The sequence below is a fragment of the Cyprinus carpio genome, chromosome B5, assembly GCF_018340385.1.
Source record: "Cyprinus carpio isolate SPL01 chromosome B5, ASM1834038v1, whole genome shotgun sequence".
Lineage (NCBI taxonomy): Eukaryota > Metazoa > Chordata > Actinopteri > Cypriniformes > Cyprinidae > Cyprinus > Cyprinus carpio.
This window is the reverse complement of record NC_056601.1, coordinates 18,132,579-18,150,766: the sequence shown is the minus strand read 5'-3', so window position 1 is coordinate 18,150,766 and position 18,188 is coordinate 18,132,579. Positions and strand designations below refer to the sequence as shown.

Below are 18,188 nucleotides of genomic sequence, written 5' to 3'. Positions count from 1 at the left end.
CGCATCTCACCAAACACAAAAGAGAAATAGAGCTTCTTTGTAGATGCTCAGAAATGATTGATTTTATTGCACTTCAGTGCGTCAAAAAAGCTTTAAGACTGGGAAAAGTCCCTACAATCACTCCTAGAACTGCACGTATCTGACTTTTGAATTTTCAAAAAGAATAGAAGACTAAAGTCAGGCCTTAGAAACAGAGCTTAGTATATTCAGTTTGATGAACTAGGTAATCTATGAAAGAATGCGCATGCTTGTGCACTATGAGAGATGACAGGAAGTCAGCAGAGAATATGGGAATAAAAAGCCAAATTCATTACCATACCTGCAGTAATTATTTTCTTTAGCAACCTGAGCCAATGAGAAGAGGCAGTCCATGGTTGCTAGGTGACACACTGCTTTCCTCAGGATGTAGTAATGGTCCCCAAATAGCCTACACATGGCAAAAAAGAGAGAAGGCTATTGAGAAAGAGAGAAAGAACGCTGCCGGGTCGGAAAGTGACAGGATAAAATATATGTTTTATGTGATTAAATTACTACACAGCAGCTTCCAGATTTCAAAGTCTATACTGAAACAAATTGATGAAAGCATTTCAACTGATCAACAGGGCTTCAATTAAAAAACGATTTTTGTCATATTTCAAAGGTACATACTGAAGGAAGTTGATCCACTCGTGATTGCAGTCAATAACCAGCTGTTCTCGTAGTTGCTGCAGGCGCCGATGTTTCTCCACAATGAATGGAGTGTGATATCGGCCCACAATCTTAGTACTGGGAATGAAAAGCAGACATTTAATATTGGTTGGTCTCCACATTATTTTATAATGTAGAAGAAAGCTATTTCCAGCAAACCTGCAAGGGATCATTAGCCACTTTAGCTTAATAACTAGAAAAATAAAGTGCAGTAAACAGGAAATTTTTTGCATTACTACCGGTGTGTGCATGATTACGGTAATGAATTAAAATAGTATGACAACAAACACCAGTTTGCAATATCAAGCAGTATGAGGAACTGTTTTTGTCCAGCTAAAATAACTGGAAGAAGCCAACACCAGAAGCCTCGCAAATTTGAGTTACAATTTTAGGGAGCAAGTGATCAAATTTGTCAACACTGGTGCCCACCTGTTGATTTTGACCCAGTCTGCCGGGACTATAGATGACATACTGTTCTTTACTTCAATGAGAAACTGCACAAAAAAAGAGACACTTGTCAAATCTTTGTAATCATCCAAAGTCCTACTCAGTAGCAAAGACCTGAAATTATGTAAAAAACACTTTAATTTTATCACCTCCTTACCTTCACATTACAACAACCATTGATGTTTCACCACAAATAGTGCTATCCTCTAAAAACCAAAGGAATTGTTCACCCCAAAAAATGTATAATTGTGTCATCATTTACTCACCCTCATGTTGTTTCCAAAAACTGTATCTTTCTTTCTGGTGTGGAACATATTTGTCAAATATTTTGATGAATACCTTAGCATTTTTTCCTCCATACAATGGAAGTCAAACCAAACCTTCTAAATATATTAATTTGTTTTCCACAGAAGAAAAAAATCCCACAGGTTTGGAATGGTGAATTAAGGGTGAGTAAATGATGACGAATTTTCATGTTTGGGTGGACTATACCATTAGAGTCTCCCATCATCTTGCTAATAATAACAAAGTCTGTTTACTGACCATCTGATGCATATTGCATAAAATAATGGCTATAAATAAATATAATTCATATCAACCTGCCCCTATATCATATGTAAAAATGTGGCACGCAATTGTCTGTGTCAGTCATACTGTCTCTTCTTGTGCCTCTTCTTGGCCAGAATAAGATGCCAAGTGAACCAGACTTTATGCTGATAGTCAAAGTCGTAGCTATGTTAGACTCAGCTAGAGATGGTGGGAGAAAGAGGGATGGCCAGAGTCTATACTGTCTATACTGGGGAAAAACTGTTGTGCATTCATGAGAGAATGGCAACAGTGAGCAGATGGAGAAACAGATGTGGAGCTGCATACAAACTGCAACATTTCAGACCCTGTCCTTGTAGCTGTCATCTTCTAGTAAGGTAGTATTCAACAGTATATCTACAACAGAATAAAATAAGTTAAATGGCTTTTTCCAGGTTCGATGTAGATGTACACTGTAGAATAGGCAGTAATTAGGTGTGTTACTAAACAAATAATATCACATAATTGGAGACAATTAATATGAGATCTTGGTGTTCTTGAATGAATCACATACAACAGAGATACCCAAACCAGGGTCTGTGGACTACAAAGAGAAAAAAAACAAAAAAACAAGCCATTAAAGTGTATCCTCATTTCTAATTTAATTTTTGCACTGAAATGTAATTTGAAACGGGGTAAAAATATTTTTTTGTTTGATTATTACATATATTTTTAGTCATTTTAATAAAAACTTTGGATATAATACAACATTTACTTTTGGCCTCAGTAAAGATTGATTTTTCCTTTGTTGGTCCTTCGTATTAAAAAAAAAATTGGGCACAAGTATTGAATGGTGCCATGATATGAATGGAAATAATTAGGTCTGTTCCTAAACAAATAAAAGTCACATTATCTTGGTGTTCTCGAATGCTCTCGAACATCCTTCCATTCGTAGCGAAAACATTCAAACAAGTTGTTTTCAACCAGGTATCATTGTTTCTTTCACAGAACAACAAACTGGACACTAACCACTCAGGTTTCAGGAGTGGCCATTCAATGGAGACTGCGCTACTGTCAGTCACGTGAGCCCTGTGGATTGCAAAAGCTGATTCCAAATCATCAGTTCTTATTCTGCTGGATCTATCTGCTGCTTTTGACACAGTGAATCATCAGATCCTACTGTCCACTTACTCATCACTGGCCATCACAGGGATTCCACTTCGCTGGTTTGAATCCAATCTCACTGGTAGGTCTTTTAGGGTGGCTTGTGGAGGGGAGGTATCCAAAGCACATCAACTGGTCACTGGGGTTCCTCAGGGATCAGTTCTTGGACCCATCCTCTTCTCCATATACACTACATCACTGGGTCCCATCATACAGGCACATGGTTTCTCCTACCATTGCTATGCTGATAACACACCTCTATCTTTCATTTCAACCAGATGATCCAATGGTAGCTGCACAGATCTCAGGCTGCCTGGTAGACATCTTGGCATGGATGAAAGAACATCACCTACAGCTCAACCTGGCAAAGACTGAGCTTCTTGTCTGAGCTTCAGCATGATTTCACCATCCAGCTAGGTTCTTCTACAATTACCCCATCAACAACTTCGGTCAGAAATCTTGGTGTAATCTTTGATGACCCGCTGACCTTCAAAGACCACATTGCAAAGACTGCTCGATCTTGCAGGTTTACATTGCACAACATCAGAAAGATCAGGCCCTTGTCATTTCTAAGCTGGACTACTGCAGTGCTCTTCTGGCTGGACTTCCATCAACCACAATCAAACCTCTACAAATGATTCAGAATGCAGCGGCACGACTGGTCTTCAACGAGCCCAAAAGAGCCCATGTTACAGTTCTCTTTATCTCCATGCACAGGCTACCGGTTCAAGACGTTGATGCTTGCTGTTTGCCTCTTTCAGAAGAATCTCTTTATGTATTCCCCAATTGTAAGTCGCTTAATAAAAGTGTCTGCAAAATGACTAAATGTAAATTTAAATGTAAATGCAGCATTTGATAGATCATGGGTGCACCTTTCCATGAACAGGGTTCAAAAAGGACCTGAAACTCTTAAGAAAAACACTACTTTTGTGTGAGTTTGACATTTTCTAGCAAAACATTTAAACAAATCTAAATTCTAAACTAAACTATTTCTCAGAAGGGTTTAATTAGTTTGTGACCAAAAAAAGACTTCTCATATTTTTTTTATTAAAACAACTTAAGTAACAGGGTTGACAATTAAGCTTGACAAATTTGAACAATTTTGACAGCAACAACAAGGTACTTGCGCCTTTAACGTAAAATAAAGTGTAGCATATTTGTGGAAAATACCAATAGCTTGTTAAAATAGTTTTGGTGCTCAGTTCCTGAAACTCATTAATAAGAAGAGATCCTTGACGCTTATTACCTGCTGGCCAGACACTGTGGTGTAGTCCAAAGAAGGGTTTTTTAACACCAGGCGAACCTCTCGCCGATGCTCCATTATGTCTGATAGGACACTCTGGATTTCCTCTTTTCTGTTTCGGATCACTGGGAAGTCAGTCAGATCCACAAACATCTCAGTTTTATTACCTGTCCTAAAAAGATAAGTTTGAGAGATATTTTATCAGAAAAGCTACATAAAGAATAAAAACAATTTTTCAGCAATATGAAAAAATATCTGGTATATATATATATATTTATTATGTAGGGATTTGGAAAAAGGAAGGTATGAATATTCATGAAGTCAAAATGTTTAAAGATATAACTCACTTTGCAGCTTTCTCATCCAGTACTTTTAAGAAGTTGTGGGCGGGGCTTAGAAGCTGAGGTGTGTCCAGTAGGAGGTTTTTTAGAAGGGCAGAGCTGAGCTGTGATTGGATGGCAGGCATAAGGGCTTGAAGCTCAGCACTCAGGCGAGAAAGAGTGCTGGTGATGAGGTAAAATTCCTGAGTAGAGCACTGACAAGACAGAAAATATCAAAATAAACAGAAAAACATGTCTGTAAAATATAGCCAAGTACAAGTAGGGGTCATTAATTTTATATCTTGCTACTTTACTCCAGGTTTAATTAACAGCCTCTTTGTAAGCTCTTTAATTCAAAACAATGTGACAGGTTTAGAAAACAATCAGTGATGTAAATGTGGGTGATCATGCATGCACTTGTTTAAATGTATTCAAAGTTGTAGAAGTACAAAAAAATCATTTTTGCAGATTAGTTTCAATAAATGATGTGTTTGGGCTCGAAAGTTACAAGTTAATATGAAAGCTGCTATGCTTATTTCAAAAGATTACATTTCATCAAATTTGATTTTACGATATAATTCCTTGTGAGCCAGACAGCAATCTATATAATACAGAGTAATATTTGAAGATATTAAGTATAAAGATTTTTTGAAATAATAAAGACCGAGAATAATGAACAAATTCCCTTTATTGTGCTTTACTTCATTATGCATTAAAGGGTTAGTTCAGCCAAAAATTAAAATTATGTCATTAATGACTCACCCTCATGTCGTTCCAAACCCGTGAGACCTCCGTTCATCTTCGGAACACAGTTTAAGATATTTTAGATTTAGTCCGAGAGCTTTCTGACCCTCCACTGAAAATGTATGTACGGTATACTGTCCACGTCCAGAAAGGTAATAAAAACATTATCAAAGTAGTCCATGTGACATCAGAGTGTCCGTTAGAATTTTTTGAAGCATTGAAAATACATTTTGGTCCAAAAAGAACAAAAACAGAACAGAAAGCTCTCGGACTAAATCTAAAATATCTTAAACTGTGTTCCGAAGATGAACGGAGGTCTTACAGGTTTGGAACGACATGAGGGTGAGTCATTAATGACATAATTAAAATTTTTGGCTGAACTTTAATAATAATATTTAAAAATATATAGTGCTGTCAAATGATTAATCGTGATTAATCGCATCTAAAATAAGTTTTTGTTTACATAATTTATGTGTGTGTACTGTGTATGTATATTTATTATGTATATATAAAAGCACACACACAGTATATATTTTGAAAATATTTACATGTATTTACATGCATATTTATATTTATAAAATTTATATTACTGTATTTAAAAATATATTTATTATATAAACATAACATACTTAAATATATACATGCATGTGTTTGTATTTATATATGCAAAATAATAATAAACAGTACACACCACATATATAATGTGAAAAAAAACTTATTTTGGATGCGATTAATCGTGATCGTTTGACAGCACTAAAAATATATATCGATTACCAGAAGAAATATGAAATGCTTAGTTGTAACTTAGCTTGTAGCTTAGTTGTGCTGGCCATCATTAATCATTATGCCAATGGCTTGTGCGTATGCAATCTGTTATTTCCATATTTTGATAACAGTAAGCACCAAGGAGCCAATTAAATCTCTGCTTGATCTTGTGTATGTTTATAAACATCAAGCCCATTTCCCAAAGGCTCAACGTTAGTCATTCCTACTAAACATAATGAGCCAATACATATCCACTCTCTGTGTTCATTAAAAACAGTATGAAAGTCCCCAGTAGGTCTAAGCAAAAACTTTCTGACCCTTTTTACAGTACATACATTTAATTTACATTGGAAGTCCTACTTTGGCAGTCTACCGCTGGTAAATGAGATGCAGAAAAACAACAGAAAAAAATAAATTCTGAATATTCAGTGATTTCCAACCTACCAATGATAAAGTTTTAGGCAAAACTACACATAAACCTTTAACACGTTTTGTTTTATAAATTCGAATTATTTTTTATTTTTTTTGATGAATGTGCGTTTACAAAAATGAAGGACAATGAGATGACAGAAACAGGCAGGTGAGGCGGGGTTAATGAGGACCCTCTAGCTCTACAAAACAATAATCATTCCCATTCCTGCTCCCACTCTTGTCATTATGCTAATAGAGCCATTCAACAGAAACATGCCATTAAGCACCTTCCCTTCAACCTCCTGCCTGATCCCAGAAACAAATGGAATGAAAAATGCAGGGAAAATACAGAACTTTCCATCTGCTAAAATAAATTCTGTTCTTGAGAGGTTTTCATTTTCAGACAAAACATGACAGACACTTTTAGTGCCGCCATGGCCACTACTATGGTCTAAAATATATTGTTGTTCAATCTAATTCAAACTAAATTTGAATTGTAAATGAAAAGGCATGGATTCCTGGTGGAACCGTGCAGTAAGAATTGTTTCAAACAGTGATTGCTTAGGTAAAACAGGCATTACTTTTTTGTGGTAGATACTGCAAAGTCCTCTCTCGAGGTCAGGCAGACGAGTTAGCAAAGACTGCAGAGAGGGAAGGACACTGGACTCAGAAGACAAAATTTCTGCTACTGCCTCCTGTCGAGCCTGGATATCACTGAGAGAGAGAGAGAGAGAGAGAGAGAGAGAGGGCGGGGGGGGGATTTGAAAAATAGTATAAACAGAAGCAAGCAAATCAGTAGGGATTGTAGGAATTTGTCAACAGATGCTATGTACACAAACCAGATAAACCGCTGGAACTAAATAAGGCCTGTATCAAACAGCACACCCAAGTGAAGCAGGATCATAACTATCAGCAGATCGCATAGTGCTTCTCTGCTGTACAATACAGCTGTGATGCAGTACAAAATAAAGACATTTCTGAGTTACTACACCAAAGTACTTAAAGGTGTCATATGATGCTGCTAAAAAGAACATTATTTTGTGTATTTGGTGTAATGAAATGTGTTTATGTGGTTTAAGGTTAAAAAAACACATTATTTTCCACATACTATACATTATTGTTTCTCCTCTATGCCCTGCCTTTCTGAAACGCGTCGATTTTTACAAAGCTCATCGTTCTGAAAAGCAAGGTGGGCTCTGATTGGCCAGCTATCCAGTGAATACCTCAAGCGTGTGACGGAAATGTTACGCCCCTTACCATACTGTGATGCCGTGTCCCAGTGCGACGAGACAAAACCAGTAAAACCCATTACAAACGAGGCATTTGTTGCATTCAGTGGGGACATAATTACAGAAAATAATGACTTATACTGTCTTTTTACGTCTTGCATTGCGTATCACACCGCGTAAACATAAAACCACGTCTGCATTTGTGATCGGAGCAACGACAAACAAGCACTACTCTACACTGCTCAAAACTCACGTTTGAATCATCATTGGCAAATTCTTTAAATATGAAAACGTATTTACAGACTGTGAGTCAGAAGCACCAGACTTGTCCTTGCAAAGTTGTAAACTGTCCCTCTTTATAGAAACAGCCTTAGTGCACAGCCTTCCCAGGATCAAGGAAGAGTCCTCCGCAAAATGTGCTGCACAAATCTGAATATTTGGTTTGAACTGTTCTGGAACAGTGTTGTAAATACAACTTAACCACTGATTTCTAATTGTGTCCTCTTTTGGAAGACCAAACAAAGTAATTTCGCTTTCACAACGAAACACACAGCGTCTCTAAAACATGACGGTGGTGGGAAAAAAACTACAGCGAGAACCATAGTTAAGCCTTCTTTCTTTGTGTGAACATTTGGGTGGTGTTATGCAAATCTTCCCACACAGTGATGTAGACATGTTGGGGCGCGTTTAAACGAGGCGTTTTAGGAGGGCGTGGACGAGTCTTAACTTTTATAAAGAATATCTCTTTGGCTTTGGGACTTTAGTCTTTGGAACTTTAGGGATCTTATCTATTCACGAACAGCTTGTAACACTCCAAAGAGAAAGGAAAATTTGAAATTGCATCATATGACCCCATTAAAACAAAAAGACTGTTGATAAGTCTATGACCAAAAGTGTGCGCTGGACTTCAGTGGTATCAAAAGGCATTTAAAACAATGTTTGGAAAAGAAAGTAATTTTTGTTTTGCAGCATAAAATGCCTTTTGATACCACTGAGGTCCAGCGCACACTTTTGGACATTGGTCTTGTTTTTAAATCCGTTAGTACTGTAAGGTAATATAACTTTAACCGATATCTTGCTGCATCTTTTGAGAAGTGACTTTATGTACAATACAGTTCAAAAGATGTTTTAATATTTTTGAAACAAGGCTGCATATATTTTTATTAAAAGTACAGTAAAAACTGTAATATTAGGAAATATTACTACAGTTTAAAATAACAGTTTTCCATTTTAAAATATTTTAACTTGCCATTTATTCTTGATCAAATCTGAATTTTCAGCATAATTACTCCAGTCTTCAGTGTCACATGACCCTTCAGAAATCATTCTAATATACTAATTAGATGCTCAGGAAACATATCTTTTTATTTTCTATGTTGACAACAGCTTAATACTTTTGTGTGTGTGTGGTGGGGGGGGGTAGAAGTTTCTTTCAGGATTTTTTTTTTGATAAATAGAAAGTTGAAAAGAACAGCATTTATTTGAAATGGAAATTATTTGTACCATTATTCCCTTACCGTCACTTTGGATCATTTTAGTGCATTTTTGCTGAATAAAAATAATTTATTTCAAAAACCTAATGATTCTAAACGTTTGAATATAACTTATGAGGTTGGTAAAGACAGTTTAAGATAATTTTGTCATCTAACTGCATTGTCCAGTCCTTCCACAGACAACACGCCAGCATTTCCATGGAAATTCACATTCAATGGCATGATAGTCTCAATTTAAAACACTCCCCAACATGTCTGCTAAGAGGTTTGCCAAGAAAATATGTGGATTTAAGATTAAATTGTTATGGAATCAAATATTTATATATTTATTTTTCTCTACAAACATAATCGGATTCTTTGTAAGCATGCATTACAATCACACACAGATCCAAACAATCCCCCACAACCTTTAAAAGGTGTATAAAAATGGCATCAGATAGACAGTGCCTTGCCAATTTAATTTTTGGGAGATACTGAAGTTGTGTAATTACCAAAAAGATGAAACCTCAGATTAAAAACTTGCATTTATGGCAGGTTATCCTTTTTTATATTCAATAGTGTTTTCCCATAATCCATGGGAGACGAGCCTGAAGGGAATTATAATCCCACCACTGGCTGAAAAGTGGGCTGCAAAGTTCCTTTGTTTTCAAAATATTCCAGAACTAGGATTAACCAAGGCTCAGAGTTTAGAGCTCACTACTATCTGTAGTGATGTTGTGAAGATCTGGGCATGCCACTTCTATTCAACATTGCAAACACTCTGCATCTTCCATACTAGCATTCAAATCACTGTGATTACTGAATAAAAAAATTAAATAATGACTCACATCACAGACTTCAGCGGCTGGCTCACCCACTTTCTTAACAGTCTCTTTCCAAATGGAGTTTGAGTGTGATCCAGAACCCACAGCAGACTGCCTTTTACTGAACCTGTGGTCTGACAGCAATGAAAAAGAAGTCATTATGAAATCCAAACCAACATCCTAGATAACAGATAAATCACTTGGTTAACAAAACACAAAGACCATGTTATTATCCAGGCAGCCTGTGACACAAGGCATAATTATATTATGTTGTTATATTTACACCCTAATACTACATCAAGAGACAGTTTTAAAGCGAAGCTAAGAGGTAAAATTAAGTAAGTCTTAATATCATAATGTAAAGTTACATTTCTTAAACAGGATTTTTATTTAAATGTGATGTTCATTGTAACAGACAATTCATTTCCACATAAGCAAGAGAAATGTACTTTTTACTACAAAAAGGATTTTGGTAATAATCCTCCAACAAATTTTATCCGATATTCACAGAAATTTAGTTGGATTACCTTTAGTCCACGTCTGACAAAAATTGTCAAATGGATATTTTGTTCTCCAAATATGCCTTGCCTAGTAATTTGCCTAATACTGACATTCAACTCAATATCACTAAAACTCACTGAAAAATTAGCAAATCGTTGAAAGGTCATAGGTTTGAACCTCACAGAAGGCCCATAGTCACTGTTGCAGCAATATTTAATACTATTTTTTCATCTTTTTTTACTGATCTTACACTGTTTTATGTGTCACAGTTATAATCATTTAGCTTGATCGACTGTAAAATTTAAAATCTGAGTTTCAGCCATTTGGCTACATATATACTTAATATTTATAATTTAGTTCAACGACTTCTTAATCTGAGACCACTAGCAAGAAATGCTTGTATTTTACTTTTTTATTTATATTTTTCGGCATAATATAATTTGAGTGAAAAGATTAAATAAAAAAATGCATTTTTCAATAGAAGAACATCTGACAGCCACATGATCGCACATTTACACAAATTCACAGTTTATCAAATTAAATTTTAATTAGCATCTAAAATGCAGAAATGCAGAATGTATTTCTTATTTAGAAAACAGAATCCCTTTAGACACGTATTATGTAAATAGCAATGTTTAATGGCTGAGCACAAGTGATCATCAGCTCACCCAAGACGGATGTTAGTACTAGGTGTAAACAGTACGACTGCAATCAGCCATGTTTTCCTCGGTTTGACTGACCTGGTTGCACAGGATCTCCAGGTTCTTCATGGTAGCAGCACTGAGCTGCATATGGTCAGCGTCACTCGACAGCCGCTTAAACGAGCTGCAAACATCACAACACAACCAAAATGTGCTTTCCACATAAACAACTCCAGCTTCATAATTACATCTTTACATTTTTCCACATCTTTAAATAAAAGTCAGATCAGCAACAATACACAATCATGACAAACTATTAGGTAGCAAGGCCCTATTTCAGCTAATGATGCATGTTAATTAAGGCCCTTTCAGAAAGTCTGCAAGGTCAACGCCTCTTATTTTTCTTTAAAGAAAGTGCTTAATCAGTCTGTAATTACAGGACGCTTCTGAACATTCACACATCAGGGGTGACACTCTGCTTGCATCATGATTCAGATTGGGCTCGGTTTCCCGCTGCTACACTATATTTGGATAAACGAAGGCCCTTGCTAATACCTATGTGCCTGATGGAAGTAGGTGTGAGATGTGTCTACTTTAGGTGAGGAGGAAAAATACCAGTTTGTCTCCTAATAGGGTCACGCTATGCCACTGGATTCATCAATGTGTTTGAAGCAAAAGCCAACAAGAGAGGAAAGTGTAGGTGTAGCAGTAGGCTTGGGCGGTAACACGGTAATATGGTATACCGCGGGATCTAAAAATAGCAACGGTATCAGTTTCAATACCGTCATACCGTCATTAAAAAAAAAACAATGCACTTATATAGGAGACAAGGATTAAATATTAAATATAATTTATTTAATGCCTAAAAATGCGTATGCGTGGTTGTCATCACGTGACAGCGTGGAGGAGAAAGAGAGAGAGGGAAAGATGGCGAGTCGCGCACCGGTAAGGACCTAACGAATGAATGAATAGGCCTAAATAAACGAAAGAATGAATGAATAGGCCTAAATAAACGAATGAATGAATGAATTAATAAATAGGCCTAAATAAACGAATGAATGCATAAATAAATAAGTCCATTAATGTATATTATTCCATTTGGTCAAATTTGCATGCACATTTTTTTTATTAGTCCCTTATGCGCATCAAGCCTGCATTTATTTGATAAAAAATACAGAGAAAAAAAAATTTGCAATGTAAAAAATGGTTTTCTATTTTAATATAGCCTACTTTTAAATATAATTTATTTATGTGATGCAAAGCATATATATGTTCCTTTTTTTACATTTGAGCCCCTGTCCCTGAGGAACTCTCTGCACATTTTATGCTTACCATCATGAGGCCTATTCATTCATTCGTTCGTTTATTTAGGCCAATTAATTAATATTTAGGCCTAAATAAACGAATTTCGTTTACGTTTGAAAGCTGTTCACGAAGCACTGAAACTAGTCGGTGACTTCACTGATATTTTGTCAGGAGAAAATAATGTGACCAGTTCCTGTATCCTCCCCATGGCCATACTACAGCTCTGCAGGGACAATGTGTTGGTTGCGTCAGAAAATGACCTCAAGCTAACAAAGTCAATAAAAACTGGAATTTTAACAAAGCTGGAGGCCAAGTATGAATCCGATTCAGTGCGCAAAATAATGCGAAAATGCACTTTCCTCGACCCTCGTTACCGTGGAGGATATGAGACGGATAACAACGCATTGTCTGAGACCAAGGCCGAATTACTGGCTGAGATCGTGAGCTTAGAGGCAGCAGGTCCAGTGGCCATCAGAGTGGAAGAGGGAGAGGCGCAACCCGAACCCTCACGAAAAAAGATGACTCTGGGAAGTATGCTGCAAAAAAAAAAAAAAATAAAAAAAAGGTACGTTTTAAAGGAAGGTTCCGTCGGCATCGGCACCGTAACACCGGAGCCAGTTACTCAAGGAGACGAGGACCCACTTCTCTGGTGGAAAAATGCTGCCAGGCGTTTTCCCGATGTCGCGAGTGGCACGAAAGTACCTGTGCGTCTGTGCCACAAGCACACCATCGGAGCGGGTTTTCAGCACCATTTTTTATTTGTTGTAATTGATTCATGTATTTTTATTTGGTTTTCGTTAAAAACAATATTGGAAAGAAGACTGGAAAGAATAAGTTTTTATTTAGGCCTATTGCTTTGCAATAATTTTTATAATATGGATGTTTATGTTAATTCAACTCTGGTTGACTGTTGTGGGTCTATTTGCACTTTTTTATAAGCTGCTCTTTGTTATTAAAAGTTGTTCGGGCGGTGTGATTTACTTTAATTGATTTGTGTTCTTTTGTGTTGATTTGTTGTGATTTGTTCTGGATGTTTATGTTAAATTTAATTCTGTTTGACTGTTGTATTTGCACTTTTTTATAAACTGCTATTTGTTGCTAATAAAGTTGTTAATATTGTTGTGCATGTTATTTTGTTATTGTTTCAGTATTAGTGTTTGGTATTCAGTTTCTGAACGGTTTAGCCACAAGCCAACAGTTTGGTGACGTTGTCTGAGCCTTACGTCATCATTTTTTAATTATTCACGGTAATACCGTATACCGAGGTAAAATAAGGAGGAGGTTTGGCGGTATCAAAATTTGGATACCGCCCAAGCCTATGTAGCAGACACTGACTCATTCAGGAAATACACAGTGAACACAGTTAACACACTGTTGAGTTTGCTATATAATTATTCAAATATTCACCATTACCACACAATAAGCACTGTCAAAGCACAAATCCAAACTAACAGAAACCGAAACCAAAGGGAAAAGCAGAAAAAGGATTTACACAACAATTGAAATTTGCCCTTTTTTCTGTCACCAAATGTACATGTTCTCAGCCCTAGTCCCCATTTACTTTCATTGTATGGAAAAGAGCAGCCGGAACATTCTGCTAAACTACTTAATCATTTTGCATTCCATGGAATAAAGAAAGTCATATGGACTTGGAGCAACATGAGGGTGATAAATGATGACAGAATTTTAATTTTTGGCTCAACTATACCTGGAACATAGTAAAATCTTCTCTAGCTTAAACTCAGTCAGATACTGGATCACAGGACCAAGACAGCAGATGATGGGGCTCTCCAGACCCATACACAGGGAGTAGGAACCTATTTTGAAAGGAAAAAAAAAAATTGTAAAAACATACTATATTATTTAATTGTACTGACTAATGTTTTGTGCTTTTAGCATAAATATGCAATTGGACAGACTGAGTCGCTGACAGTTCACATGTCTTAAAAAATATGTTTCTGCCTTTCTGCATACACTACCACTCCAAACTTTGGGGCCAATAAGATTTTTTTTTAATGAAAGTAATAATTAATAAATTAGACAAGATGTATTAAATTTGATCAAAACTGACAGTAAAAAATGTAGAATGTTAGATTAGATTTCTATTTCTAACAAATTGTTTTTTTCTGTTCTTTCTATTGATCAAATAATCCTGAAAACAAAACTATTAAGCAGCACAACTGTTTTCAACATCGAGTTAAATAAATGTTTCCTGAGAACCCAGTCAGCATACTAACAAGATTTCTGAATTTCTGTATATTTTCCATCACAGGAATAAATTGTAATAATATTTTACAAATATTAATTGAAAAATCTGTGTAAATTAGTTTTAAATGCATTGTAAATCAAGTAAGTTCAGCCTTGTTGAGCATAAGAGACTTCCTTTATCCTTTAAACTGTGGTGTGTCACTGTCACTAGAAATGTAACGAATAACCACGAGCCGGTTGAAAATCGATTCAAATATGTGATGATTCAAATCTGTTTAGATGCTAAACAAATCGAGATTAATTTAGGTGTAAGAGTTTATATGAGGGGAACTTACTGTCTTTAGAAAAGTTTAGATGGTATTTTTTCTTTCCATCTTGCCTCTGTATAATACATATTAAAGTTCATAAGTGCAGCGCTGCTTTATTTACAGCAGAAACCAAGGAAACGCTTTAAGCGTCACCTGCTGGCAGAGAGTGAATCTGCGTCTCGTTCAGTTCGTCTGCTGTTTCATGCTGATATTTTCATGTATAGTTTCACAAAACTGAAGTCAAACCATTCTGTTTTTGCTTCAGAATTTCTAAATTATAAAATCTAATTTAAATTAAAAACTGCTCATGTTGCATGAATGCGGCATCTTTGTTTGGATCATGATTAAAATGCAGTGTTTGCCTCTAATTTAAATGGAAAGAGCACAGACAAAGCCTTATTTTGTTTATATGAAGAGATTTATTTTATTTGTGTTACTTATTTATTTGATTTGGGGCTTGTTTTAAAATTTCAGTTTAGTTTTGTTATTTACATTTACCTTTTATTTGAATTTTTTTTTTTTGTTGTGTTTTTTATTTATTTGTTTTGACTTATGAGGTGAGGACAATAGATGAAATCAAACAAAAGAGCAATAATATGCAAGTGCTATATTAGTATATTATTATAGTTATATTTCAATTTCACAAAGAAATGTACAGCATTTTGTCCAAGCAATAATAAAAGGACAGATTTAATTCATAATTTGTCAAATATAATTTTGTAAAAAAAAAAAATAATTGTGAATCAAATCGTGAAATCAAAATCGTGAATTGAATCGAATTGTGAGTTGAGTGAATCGTTACTTCCCTAACTGTCACTGTCAAGATTTCTAGATTTTCTAATCACATATAACAAATCTGCAAACAAAAAGATTTATTGAGCACTCTGTGTAAGGTTGTCACAATACCGATATTTAAACAATCTATATAAACCATGGAAATTCAGAATTCTTTCTATATACCGATTTTGACATAAATAATTTAATAATCTGTTTCTGAAATCACTTAAAAAAAAAAATTAAAAAAAATACAAATGAATTTCAAACAAAAGCATGTAGTTTTAAATTATTTTTTAATTAAGCAAATGTTGCTGATATTCTTTTACCAAGTAATTATTCAAGTTAACAGTTCAGGTTTAACTTCGTATTTATGTTCATGCTGGTTTTTGCCACAAATACTGTAGAAAAAAGTGGACTATTACATTGTTTTAAATTTTAAAAACTTGGTATTGAAGCGCCTGTGGCTTCTGACATACCTATTTTCAATAAACATGACAGAAGGTGTTTGGGGATAATAATTAGACTAAAGACTTGTTGCTTGTCAACATTTTTCAATGTAGGTGACATCAAGCTGCATTTGAGATACAAAGTAAAGAGCATCAGAGAAAACTTTCCGTGATGGTGAGGGAGTCTGTTGTGTGCAATTAATGGATCCCGAACAAGACAAAAAAGTGATTTAGTCGCCGTCTTGCCAGGGAAAGCCACCACCCTTTGTCCTACACATGTCCAGCCTAAAGGACAGCAGACATTGATCTGCCACCCTTCTGCCTACAGGGAATGATTTTTCAATTAAACACACTGACCTTGCATCAGACTGGGCAGATATCTCTATCCTAAAGACCAGGTGATGATTCATCATGACTGGAGGGCAGACATCAAAAAAAACAGACAGGAGACAAAAATAAAGCCATTTACCCTTTTCCTGGTTTCCCACAGCTGGATGAGGGGTGTCTCTGTAGAAATCTTTGATAATTCTCATTGCAGCTGGGTATTCAAACATGGAGCTTTCTCGTTTCTCAATGCAAATTCGGTCATCTGCGTGGACACTGAAAGAGGAGACAAACAGTAGGTTTACACGGGACAACAGGAAACTGCACCAGGTGAAACCTCTAGGAGAAACAGGAAAATGTTCTTGCATACTTTGTATATTCTGTGTACCATATAACACTTTACTGTTAAAATTACTGTTTACATTGACTTGACACAAAAATGTCAGCGTTCATAGATGATAAAAGATAATAAAGTGTTCGTGCAAAAGGGTGAATCTCGATTAAGGAAAGAAAAGAAAAAAGAAATGAAAAAGTTTTCCTGTACAGGTACAGCTCACTATAGTAGAATAGAGTTATCAATGACCATGGGTTTGATTTCCATTGATCTTAAATGCTGATAAACACAGTGTGATAAAAATGTAAATTACATTTTGCCTACACAAAATTAGGTTTTTAGAAAACTAATTAAATAAGCCAGATAAGTCAATTTTCACCCCAATTCTTATCATCTTAATTAAAAAAAAAAAAAATGTCGTGCAATTATTTATTGTCCTTATGGATACATAAAAACAATGCTAACTATCATTCATAAGATTTTAATTATAAATACATTCAGCTGTCATTACTCCAGTTTTTAGTGTAACAGGGTCATTTGGAAATTATTCTAATATGCTAATTTGCTGCTAGCTATTGTGAATTATTGTGAGTGTAAAAACAGTTGTGCTGCTTAATACTTTTGCAGAACCATGACACATTTTTTTGGAATTCTTTAATGAATAGAAAAGTTTAAAAGAAAAGCTTTTTTGTCAAATAAATATTTTGAAACATTACAAATGTCTTCAAATGTGTCCTTCCTGAAATTGTAATAATTACTATATTACAATAATGAGAATGTAATGAGAACCACCTTAGGAATAACAAAAAAAAAAAAAATACAGTAATGAATATTTCAGGCAGGGATGCTTAACTTTCAAGTTGTGTCACAATTTATAAGGAAAATGACACTCAAAAAAAAGGAAAAATTAATAAAAATTATTTTTTTCTATTTTGATTTTTGGATGAAATATGAGCTTGACGTGTTTGTGAAATTACCAATTAATAATAGAAATTATTCAAAGAAAAGACAAAAAAATCTGTTTATTTTTTTATTTTTTGGTCTCATCCTAAAGCCTTCAATACCAGTGGATTTTCTCAGTGCAATTAAGGTGCATATTAGTCTCATACACACACACACACACACACACACACGCTTCACCATCAGTCCATTCACTTTTGCTTCCCCACCATTCAACATCACAGAGATCTCAAGGACGCAGGTTTTCTTTGTATCTCTGTGCTGTTGCTGGGGCAACCAATGAACATATGTGGCCTATGCAAGCGTGCAGCCAGCTTTATCTTCCCCAACAGTATTATCAACTTGCTGGAAAAAACAAATAGTAATAATTAATTTAAAACAGTATTGTGCCCATGGGTGACTGTTCCCACAAATCACAACTATGCAAACACAGTCACAAGAGGTAGCTGGCTCATAATATGTCTATGGCCCTTTATTTATATACATGCTTTAGAGAAGGCAATATCTTAGGTCATTTTGATCACTGTTTTGTCTTAATTTTAAATACTCTTGC

The 18,188-nt window shown here is 35.3% G+C and overlaps 1 protein-coding gene across 1 annotated transcript in view; it reads right to left on the bottom strand.

Moving 5' to 3' along the window:
* Positions 1-18,188, bottom strand: part of LOC109046921 (DNA mismatch repair protein Msh3-like) — a 50,814-nt gene that overhangs the window by 19,905 nt on the left and 12,721 nt on the right. Inside the window, 10 exon segments of the mRNA XM_042724664.1 lie at positions 320-427; positions 649-765; positions 1,117-1,181; positions 4,070-4,238; positions 4,414-4,601; positions 6,888-7,020; positions 9,856-9,965; positions 11,073-11,157; positions 13,987-14,095; positions 16,487-16,617. Of these exon segments, the coding sequence (XP_042580598.1) occupies positions 320-427; positions 649-765; positions 1,117-1,181; positions 4,070-4,238; positions 4,414-4,601; positions 6,888-7,020; positions 9,856-9,965; positions 11,073-11,157; positions 13,987-14,095; positions 16,487-16,617 (1,215 nt within the window).